The sequence below is a fragment of the Asterias rubens genome, chromosome 18 (genome assembly GCF_902459465.1).
Source record: "Asterias rubens chromosome 18, eAstRub1.3, whole genome shotgun sequence".
Classification (NCBI taxonomy): domain Eukaryota; kingdom Metazoa; phylum Echinodermata; class Asteroidea; order Forcipulatida; family Asteriidae; genus Asterias; species Asterias rubens.
The window spans coordinates 179-11,723 of record NC_047079.1 but is presented as its reverse complement, the minus strand read 5'-3'; the positions used below and the strand labels follow the sequence as shown (position 1 = coordinate 11,723).

The window sequence follows — 11,545 nt, the reverse complement described above, 5'->3', positions numbered from 1 at the left end:
CAGTCTCATTCAAACCAATGATAGAGTAAGTCACTGCTTTCAATCAGTGACTTTAACACATCCACAATGTAGTGTAGAGTTTTACACCATTGGTATCTATTCAACATACAGTATCATTCAAACCAGTGGTACAGTAAGTCACTGCCATAAATCAGTGACTTTAACACGGTATTGATCCACAATTGTAACATACAGCCTCGTTCAAACCAATGGTAGAGTAAGTCACTGCAATAAATCAGTGACTTTAACACGTATCTATGATTGGCTACTCATCGATTGTCAATCAAACCCGAAGTAGACTGATGAGCATTTCAATGGAAATACAGCAGTATTTAAACGCGCTGCACCAGCAGCAGTGTTCATAACAACTTTGCATCAGATGAGAGGAACTGAGAAGGTTTGGACTACAAGAACACATCATCAAGGTAAGTGTTCCTCATTCTACTGCCGGACTGAAGCTTTCGTTTCCAGATACAAGTAGTGGGTTTAAGGTTAGCCTATTGCAATGCGGTTGCATTTTTTGCTCCAAAAGTGACACCACTCGATACAGCTGATATTCTCATGCAGTGGCTAAGGTCTCTTCTCTCCTAAAGCTCTGCCATCTTAGTGAACTGTGGTGGTACTATGATTGTACACAAACATGTGCACCCAGTTGCATCTCCCTTTGAAACCTTGCCGTAATTGCCTCAAAGGTTTTGTTTTTCGCGTTTATACTTGCAGGTGGTTTTGGACGAGGCAATTTTTACGCTGGTTTTCAGTGCAATGCCTTGTTCAAAAATTTGACTTCAAGTTCTTTTCCACTGGATTGACATAAAAAGGTATGGCATTGCATTGTTTGACGTGACCATTGCTTTATTTTATTTATAGTAATTAGGTAGACTATTTCAGATTGAACATTATACAAGATATGTACCTAGAATAGGATGTCGATGGTCTTTTGGGAAACCGAGGGGGCAATAACCGAGGCAAGACGAGTGTATCGCCTGCTCCAAAGGTTTTAAGATAATCTTTACACTTTATCCTTTAACCGTGGCGGGCCACGGTTAAAGGGACGGTTGTTTTGTTTAACCAGGGCAATTGAGTACTTTTTTTAAGGCATTACATTGCCATGTTGCGGGATTACAGCAAAATTGGCAAAATTCGACCCAATTTAAACGTAATAATGGCAAACATAACAACTAAAATGGTGGTAAGCCTCAGCAAGACACACCGTAAAAACAAGTGTTTGGGTTCTGTAACAAATTTTCGAACGCATCTAAGGGTTTAGGTTAAACACGTAACACTGTATAGGGCCCATGATTTGTGTTGTAAAACATTGGGTTTCGCCCATTTTCTACATCAAACTTAAACACTGGTGCGATCAGCAATCGTAGATGTGCTGAACACATTTTAAACGCTTCTTATAAACACATTCTTAACATAAAGTAAACGGCTGATGCGTCAAACTAAACGCATCATAGTATAAACGAAACGCTTGACGAGTTTAGTTTGACGCATCAGCCGTTTATAAATGGGCACAAACCATTGCTTTCAACACGACTCATTGGCCCCATACACTGTTACGTGTTAACCCTAAACACCCTTTGACGCGTTCGAAACCTGTTACAGAACCTAAAAACTTGTTTTTGTTTACAGTGCAGTTGTTGTGCGTTTTACAAATGTCTTCACCCTTTAGGAAATGTGATTGTTTGTCTTTGTACCAGTTTTTTTGTTTGTTATGAACAGTTTTGTGATTGAGTCGGTCAGCTAATTAATCGCCTGCAATTTGTTAGAAGCACCGTTATTGCCATGATGTATAGCTTTTTCAAGCGAAAAATCTCTGTCCATACCTCCTGCAAATGCGAATGCGAATATTTACAAATTTTGACTTCACAAAATCGCAACGTTTAATTCGCATCAGTTGAAATGTGTTCAATCCCTGCAAAAACAGGGATGTGGCTTAAACGTTCGTATCCCATTCGCGTTCGCAGGAAGTACCAACAGGGCTTGAAGCATTTTGTGATACACAAATGACGATAATTTATTGCATGCATAGCTGCGCTGAAATCCTCACTTTTGAAAACGAGGTCATCTCAAAACTAAAGTCTTGTCAACGAATTCTTGAAAAGTATTATCTCGACAACAGTGTCCCAGTTTTGGGGGGTCGACCAAGTCATCGGCCTGGTGCTAACTGGCTCACACTATGACAAATAAGGGTTACGGCAAGCAACGTCGAGCTGCGTATTGCAATTTTGAGTTTGCCGCCAATCAAACGTGTTTTGCCGTCAATTGTCGCTGACGAACCCGCTATCGTCCGAAGACGGTCGAAATTATCAGTCGTGTCCGTTCAGATTTCGTTGGAGAACGCAAACCCTCATTTCCTTGACGCAGACGGCCGCAATTATTAGTCGCATGACATTTCCATGCCGTGCGATTCCGCCTATTGACCCAATTTACCTGACGTCATCATCAAACTAATCTTGGAGGCGCCATTTTGGTGGTCAATGTCAACGTGTGTTGTTCAGAGAAGTGCGCTATTTCGGCGACTCTGCGTTTACACGTAAATCTATTGACCGCCAATATGGTGAGCGTGGTATCAGTCGCCGCGTGTGACGCGCGTGAAAGGGGTCAATTGTCGTTTTGAGGTCGTTACAATTTCGTTGGTAGTCGCTGTCTGATGATTGGATGACCAGAATATTGTGAAGAGTGGGAACGCCAAACTCGACTGTTATACAACCCACACACAGACGGTGTGATGTCGGCAAACGAGTCACGTCATCGTCGCCACAACCAACCTTCATCAGCCGCCGTTCCTTGCCGCCACACAATCCGCTGCCAGCCGTGTGACCCTTTTCCTGTTGTCGCTGAAGGTCGTTCCCTCCCCGTCAGCTAATTATGATTTTTCACTTTAGGTTTTTTGCCTTTACTTTGCCGCCAACGTCTTGGGATTTTCACTGTCGCCACTTTCCGTTTGGCTTTTGCCCCGCTACTATGTAAGCCAGCCTTATTAAAGGTTGGCTTACATAGTAGGGACGGACGCGACTAATTTTTGCAGCCGTCTGCGGTCTCTAGCGGATTCGTCAGCGACAATTGACGACAACACACGATGAATGGCGGCAAACTCGCAGTTGCGATTCGCAGCTAAACGTAGCATGCCGTACCCCCTTATCGTCATAGTGTGAGCCAGCCTTAACAAAGGAGCAAAAATAAAAACAATTGTGGTTTGTTTTGAATTAAGTTAGCTTTACTCTCGGTTCTACCCTTACTCTGTACTCTCAGTAAAATGTTTTCTAGTTCTATTTTTGGCGAAACATTAGTAAAACAAACTATTTTAAACATTGCTGGCAAAAAGGTAAATCGTGAACATTATGGATTGATAACTCAGTTGGAGAGCGCCGAAACAATATGGGTCCAAGGTTCACATTCCACTTTTGACAAAATTTGTTTTTCAAGTCAGTTTTGTTGTCTGAGTGGCTTCAAGTGACACCACATGATCGCCGAGTAACGTATTAGGTATCATAATTATGTATGGATCGAAACTGACGATGACTAGAGCAACCCAAGAACTGAACCCGCGGTAGTACAGTAAATTACGATCATATAGGCTAAAATAATAGTCCCAGCCTATTTATATTCCATCCGCCCAGGTAAAAGTTAATAAGCAGTACAGTTCTTTTCAGAACTGATAAGTCTCCCGAGCACCCGAACAATCTACTCCGCGGTAGTAGCATTAAGCGAGACAGTTCTCTAAGAACAAACTCTACCTGGCAAGTAGATACACACATGGTGTTAAGGCGCAAACCAAATTATATACAACAGACCTGTTATCATTCGCACCCGTAGAGTGGCAATCCGACGAATAATACACAATAATGACATCGAAGTCTTATCTAGCGCACGTATCTACCAACAAGGTACTCAAGGCGCTGAGTATAATTTTACCAACTTTCAGATATATAATTTATTGAAGTGATGAACTCGATGAACTCGATGAAAACCATTTATGTAGCACCTAAGAAGGAGTTACAAGGTGACACGGCGTACACAGCAGCCAACACCAGGTGAACCCCTTCACTTTTCGATAAGTGCACTGGGTTCCTTTACATGCGTTATACACAACACATGGGACCGACGGCTTTACGTTCCTAATGACGAAGCAATAAGTGTCACGGCTCGGGAACGGACCCTAACTCTGCTGATCAGAAACACCAGAGTTCGGTGCTCTAAACCGTTCGGCAACGACACTTCTGTTGATAATAATATCAATTATAAACAGTTTTAACACTCTAAAGGCGTTCTCATTTAGTTGCTTTCAAAAAGACCACAACATTTTGGAAAACTAATGTCACAGTTAACCCCATGCAACCGTGACGCGAAAGACAGTTTGCTAACTCTAGAACAAAAGTATCTTCGACAAGATATTGTATTTACAATTATTTTACATTTATTTACAAAAACTGGGGACACTGCCCCATTTCTGGAAAAAGTACACTGAATAACTATATCTTTGATTCTACGGAAACTAATCAATAAACTCAAAACACTTCGTCTCAATCTTGTCAAATAAAGCTTATGACTTCAACTCTGACTTCAACTCCGACCAAAATGTTCATAATATTGGGTGAATAAAATTGGCCCACCGTGAAAATGTCCAAAGGTTAAACTGTCCTCCGGTACCAATGTCTTGCTCCACTCTTCTTCTAACACTTTATGTAGGCACGTGTCATAGACTCTCCTGCCTTCCTTTTTGTCCGTCTCAGAACTTCCATTAACGCTTCTCATTCTATGAGGGTAGAGTCCCTTTAAACTTCTAGGAGAGGGTTAGATTCCCACCTCAATATCATGGCCATCTATAAAATAATTATTAAAACAAATACAATAATGCCTGATGCTCTCCTTCATTTTGATAAATACACATGCACTTCTCAAACAATTTTTTTGTCCGATTTCTTCTTCTCAAAAAAATGGTGAACTACAAATTCAGAGTATTCAAATTACAAAGCTATTCAAATCCAATGCTCCATTAATACAGCATGAAATACACATTTCCAAGAACAATTTAGTTTCAAGAATTCTGCTCAATTAGAATCATTATCCTCAAAAACAATGAGCAATATTTCAATTTACGATTTTCTCCTTGTTTCCAATCTCAAACTGCCGATCTCTGCCACCTCAGTTCTCTGCCAATCAATTGCTTAAAATAACAGCCTGAGAAATCTGTTTCTGATTAAGCATTACAATTGCAGTAAAAGAACAACCTCAAACGTTGTAATTGTAGCGCGACACTGTTGAGATATAGGCACTTCAATGCCACTCCCTAAAATATTGCATACCACAAGGAAAGGGAAGGCACTGACCTCTGCACTCCTATTCATAAACCAAGTTACAACATTAGCATAAAGACAAGAGTTCACAGCCTTTGGGAGAAAAATACATATTCATTAGTGTAAACTTAAACATACATATTCATTAGTATATCTGCTCCTGCAAAACAAACACCATACATTATAATTGGGGGGGGGGGGGTAATTCTGACAACTAACTAAAGCTAACATTGTTTATGAGTCCAGTTCTTTTGAAAAAAAAGTGATTTCAAAATAAAATTAACAACCACTTCATTTACCGATTTAGTTCATCAAACTTAGAATTTAATTCGGTTAGTCAACTAATGTACCATTTTATCAAATTGAATACCTTACGGGCGAATACATAAAAAGTTTGGACCAACTGACACATGACCAACCCTCCCAGCTACGAAAACAACATTGCTATAAATGTTGTAATTGTTTGTTTTCCGTCTGTCTTTCAACTTACAGATGAAGATTACTATAGCAGTGGCCATTGTCTTGGCTTTTATGCAAGTTTGGTTATTGGTGGCTACAGCAGCAGTTTCACCTGATCCGGGACTGACGTGTAACTCCTGCTGCCAGGGCCCAGCCGGTATACCGGGAATCCCCGGATCTAATGGAAACCATGGTCAAGGACTTGTAGGCCCGAGAGGTGATGCAGGCTCCCCTGGTGAGGTAGGTCAACCCGGGGCTAAAGGAGACAAGGGGTCAAATGGACTGGATGGTGAGCCAGGCGCTAAAGGTGATCATGGACTGCAGGGAGATCAAGGAGTCGGTCAACCAGGGAAACAAGGACCTCAAGGTCTGCCTGGGATGAATGGTCTGAAGGGGGAGAGAGGTGAACCTGGACCAGCTGGACAGACTGGTGAAGCAGGTGAATGTAGTACGCGACGGTCTGCCTTCACTGCAGTGAGGAATAGCCCCTTCAGCCCCCCATCCTATTGGGATCTTCTGCCCTTTGAAGAGTTATTGTTTTCCGAGGAAGGGACTGATTTCAACTTGAATAACGGCACGTTTACGTGTAATGTGCCTGGGGTATACGTATTGATGTTCTCAGTCTATACATCATCAGGTGGGTCTTACCTATATGTCCAGCTGAGGAAGAACGGTAACACCATTGTTACAGGGAGTGTATACGATGCAGGTTCTCATCAAGTGAGCAGCAGTGCAGTGATTCCCCTGCACTATGGAGATCAAGTTCACTTAGCTGTACGCGGTTCAGTATGGAGTAGCTCTAACCATTACACGTCTTTTACTGGATTCCTGCTGTACGAAATCTAAATCAAACATAAAAACACACGGAAACGTTTAAATGTTTTATATAACGCTTTATGTGTTTCGAAATACAATAATCACCTAGTTAATTGTGTTTAGATGGGGCAGTTTGTTTAGATGAATATAATAAATAAACAGTTGTTTTAATGCACGTAGGACAATTAGTTTGATTAAAAACGTTATGTTTTAGAGCGTGGTATTGCAAACGTGTTTATTGTGGCGAAAACATTAAAATGTGTTGTTTTTTCTGTCACGTTAAAAGTGCGATAAATATCAGTTCATCTTTTTTTTTTTTTTTTTAATCACATCTTCGGGAAAATTTTATATTTCTACTGTAATTCCGAGGGTGCAATGATGAGTCTTTTAAACGACTCTGCGACATTCATTTTCCAAAATGAAACTACGCAATAAAAAACCGACAGTTTAGTTAATAGTATATAAAAACAACTGTAACTTTATATTCCTTGATGGAATTCATTATGGCCGCCGGTTATGCCTGCAATTTTTATTCAAACATTTTAAATTGGTGGAAAAGGCTGTACCCTGTTGAAGCAACAAAATACAAATAATTCACATAACAACTGGTAACAGTTGTCTTATGTTGATATCTTATGATATTAAACAAAATAATGATAACTTCTGATCAAAAGGTCATAGCGTTTTAAAGTTCCTGGAAAACATTTCTTTTGTGTCTTCCTTTCCCGAACACGTCTCGATATTGTGAAACATATAACTCTTCCTCGTAGTTTTGCGTGAGTTTGTTTTTAAAAGAGAGAGCACCTTTTGAATGCAGATGAAACATTGGGTATTCGTTTTGAACAACCTTTGTATAAAACGTTTGATGATGTCACAATTACTTGTTAAAGAGGGGATGCACATTTCTGTACGGCGATTGGTTTAACCGTCAAAACGGCATGAAACCAATCTTGCTGTATCAAGAAGGTTTACCAACAAAAAAAAAGCACAATCTTACTGTGAATTTGGAAAATACAATTTTCCTCATGAGCTGGTTACACAATATTGCATTTTATTTTGATCTCCCTTACTACATAAAAGTGTCGTTGGCAGTAAAATTAAACAAAAAACATTAGAGGTCCTCGAAACCATTTGTGTTTAATGTTTGCATTAACGTTAGAATACATGAGATAATAATTGATACATATATTGCTACAAATCATTATTTCTCAACAAACTATTAATCATTATTTTAGTGTACTAACGTTAAGATATATATCATAGTTCTATAAATAGTGTATTTTGTTTGTTTAAATAAGTACATTTATAGTAATAAACAGTGACGTAGTATCAATCGATCGTTTTTTTTTTTCCGTTTGGATATATATAATGAGTTTTTAAATATCATAACGGCTAAACACAGTTTACAGGCTAAACAATTTCCCCAACATTGTTTTTTCTACATTTCAAAAACTACAGCACCTCAGCAAGTAATTGTTAAAGAGAAACGTTCTACTATCTTTGAACAGTGTAAGTTTAATGTAAATCAGTGAACATTGTGTTTTTGTCCTCCTACAAAAAAAAAAAAACAACCCTTAAATTTGAAATCATCAGACTCAAGTTGCTATGTCAAATAGTTCAGAGCACGCTTTTTTAAATGGCACAATGGTATAACAACCGTTTTCCCAAGCACAATTAAGTAGTGTTAAGCATTATTTTCTTATAGTCTGATAATCTAGAATTCAACTTGTTCTCTTATTATTGACCAGACCCTCATGAATGATATAAGTTGTACAAGCTCATCAGCCCTTCCCAGTGTTGCTAGATGAGACCGGTGGGGTCGAGCAAATCGGTCCCAGTGCCTCTTTAAAAAGCACATGGATTGACTGACTTACGCACCTACGCATTGGACCTAAACCCTCGACAACCAAACCCCGGTCGCCTCTCCCTGTACACAACCAACAATCTATGGGTGCGTTCGTATAGCTTCCCTAGGTCAACCCCGGTCTGCCCCCGGTACGTTCGAATAGCCTTAACGTCATTCCAGGGGCTCACCCGGGTCAGCCCCCAGTGCCCTGCTTGTGGAGTGGATCGTTCGATTAGCTCTTATCCGAGTGAGCACCGCGGGGTCGACCAAGGTAAGCTAATCGAACGCACCCTATGTAGACGGCAAACTGTAAGAAAATATACGTAGAGGGCGCTGTGGCTCTGTGGTGTTATTTTAATTGGGAATATATTTTCAAAGCGCTCTCTTCGTATAAATTTGTCAGCAATGTACGATGTGATGTGTGCAGATCCGAACGTTGGTTGTGTGTGTGCTTGCGAACACCGCTTTCTTGGAAACCAGGGGATGAAAATTACAATAGCGCCCTCTTTTGCTTCTATTTACTACGACCGTACAGTGTGCGGTGTTGTTACCCAGACTGCAATCCCGGCCATATCTTTTTGGGCCCCCCCCCCTGCCCCATTTCAATGTTGGTTCCGACTGCCGGTCTTCTGCGTTACATTCAACATTGAGAGGGGCGGGACGGGGGCAGACAAGGTTTATTGTCAGTGTGAAATGGACAGGGAGTGGTTATATATAACGTAGGAATGGTAGGCCCAAGCATTTTGGCCGGGATTGTAGGCTCCGTTGTCGGAAGAACAAAACTCGGCTTATTTGACTGGCGACAGAACATGATGTTTTCTTTTTGCTTTCGAAAAAACTGCAAACAAACAAAGTGACCTGGCCCCTCTTGTCTTCCCAGACTGGTATGGGCCGCGGTTAACGAATAGCCGGAGTGCTATGGATTTTTCCTCGGAGTATCTGATATCAATACGGTCTAAAGCAGATGGAATCAAAAGAGGGTGCTTTCAGAATTAAAAACGATCATGGTCACCGCTCACTGTAAAAGGATGAAACTATCTCCAAGGGGCAGAAATCTCATGCCACTATAAGGGCCACGCGCAATTCTCCAGGACTAGGCGCCCGGATGGGTTGCCGGTGTCTCAGTGAAATCAGGGCTGCCGGAGATTCTTTCCCCTGTTTGAGACACTAACATGGGCTGAGTGAGGGTGATTTAACAGAGGGCGCTATCACAAGTAGTTTGTCACAAGTTTGCCGTATAAGGGGGAGCGAATTTTGGGAGAACATAATCTCCTGACACACCTGCCTATAATGGGGAAAGAATCTCCGGGGACAGATTTCCATTAAAAACACCGGCCCTAAGGCGGAATTCTGCCTTACGTGTTAAACAATCAAAATGACTTCAATCTCATCCAAAAGTTGTAAATAGTAAATACATTTTGTTCGCAATGTGTTCATTTAATTTGTTTTGCTCCATTGAATATTCTTGTTTCCCAAAAGCATTTGTGCGGAAGTAGACTCTGAGAAAACAAAGGATACAATATTGAAAATCAGTTTAAAATTACCCTTTAAGGGCAAAGGCAGGACACATAAGGAAACTTTCAAGCACTAGTCACGTCTTTCCACTTGGTGTATCTCAACATATTCTTAAATTAACAAACCCGTGAACATTAATTTGAGCTCAATTGGGAATAATGGGAAGACACCCCTTGTCGCACAAGTTGTGTGCTTTCAGATGCCTTGAATTTGAGACCTCAACAATTCGAGAAAGTACTTCTTCTCAAAAACTAGTTTTCTTCAGAGAGAGCCGTTGCTCACAATTTTGTTTATACTATTAACATCTCTCCATTGCTCATTACCAAGTAAGGTTTTTATGCTCACAATTATTTGTTGAATTTTGAAAGGTAGTAGAACATGCTTCAAAACAACAGAATTTAGCCATTAACTTATGGTTTGGTGTAACGTACCCCAGAAAAGGTGTCTTCAAATTAAAATCCTCAGTTTGTTGAAAAAAAGTTGTTAAAGCTTGACTTGAGTAGTATAGTAAAACGTTCGTGTAAAAAGCAATACACAACTGGCCTTATGTTGCTTTATGTGCTTGCAAATTAGTCTGTTCTGACAAAATACATTAACATTTAAAATTTAATTTAACATTTAATAAATGTCTGTTCAATGATAAAAAGCGAAACTACCAGTTTCGAGCCAAAGGGGCAATGATGTGTCATAGAAACAATTAGGTGAATATTTTTGCTCGAATAAGATGAAAATGTTATGTTTATTTAAACAAAACTAACTTCGGTGTGCTAGTGTAGTCAACATATTCACTTTACTTACCAATCGGGCACTTCGAGCCGGATGGTGGCGCATTACTTCTTCCTTTTAATTTGTTTAAGTTTACAGATTTTAGTGACTGGTAACTGTAAATGTAATCGTTCGATAAAAATATGTTTTGGGGATTGATAAAAAGTGATCAGACAGAAACACAATCACACTACAATTGCACGCACGTTAATCTCCCCAGCTGATGGCTATGTGGTGCCCGGAAGCTCAGTGGTGACCTTATCATCGTGAGACTTACACGGTCTATTGGAGGGAAATGGTTGATCACCCTGGGGAGCCCCATGTGATCTTCACGTCACATTTGAAATAATATTTACAAACTGGGGGGGGGGTCGAACACACACACTAAGCCCACAATAACATCAGAGTTTTATAAATAACGCCCTCTGTTGGTCTAACAATTTTGCAGCCTTAGTTTTAACCATGGCTTTAATCTCCTATAATTGGAAAGGCGAGGGTCAAAGGTTGCCAATGATACCATAATGTACGTAGGGGTGTACCGAACGACAAAACAGCGAGGAAGGAATACAAATCAGCGATACTTCGCGCTATATAGAAATAAAAGGGGCACAAATGAAACAAAAGTACATGTTTTTTTTATAGCTTCATGACTAAAATTAAGTTATCTGAATATTGACCATACTATATAGATCCTAAAGAAGTGGAACAAAAACGTTGTTCGAGCGGGTCACTGGTCTCTGGCTACCACGGCGAACAAGTATATATGGACAAGGCGAGGAAACACCAGGGCTACGTTATTCTATAGATCACAGGTTCAAATGTCAAAGTAATTTGAATTTTG

The 11,545-nt window shown here is 40.2% G+C and overlaps 1 protein-coding gene across 1 annotated transcript; it reads left to right on the top strand.

Annotated features, from left to right (window-relative positions):
- The first annotated feature begins 376 nt into the window (after nucleotides 1-376).
- LOC117302127 (complement C1q and tumor necrosis factor-related protein 9-like) lies at nucleotides 377-7,911 on the top strand. The gene is made up of 2 exons (XM_033785927.1): nucleotides 377-425; nucleotides 5,796-7,911. Exon 2 carries the CDS (start codon nucleotides 5,796-5,798, stop codon nucleotides 6,606-6,608), a length of 813 nt encoding a protein of 270 aa, XP_033641818.1. The 5' UTR covers nucleotides 377-425; the 3' UTR covers nucleotides 6,609-7,911.
- Nucleotides 7,912-11,545: the final 3,634 nt, after the last annotated feature.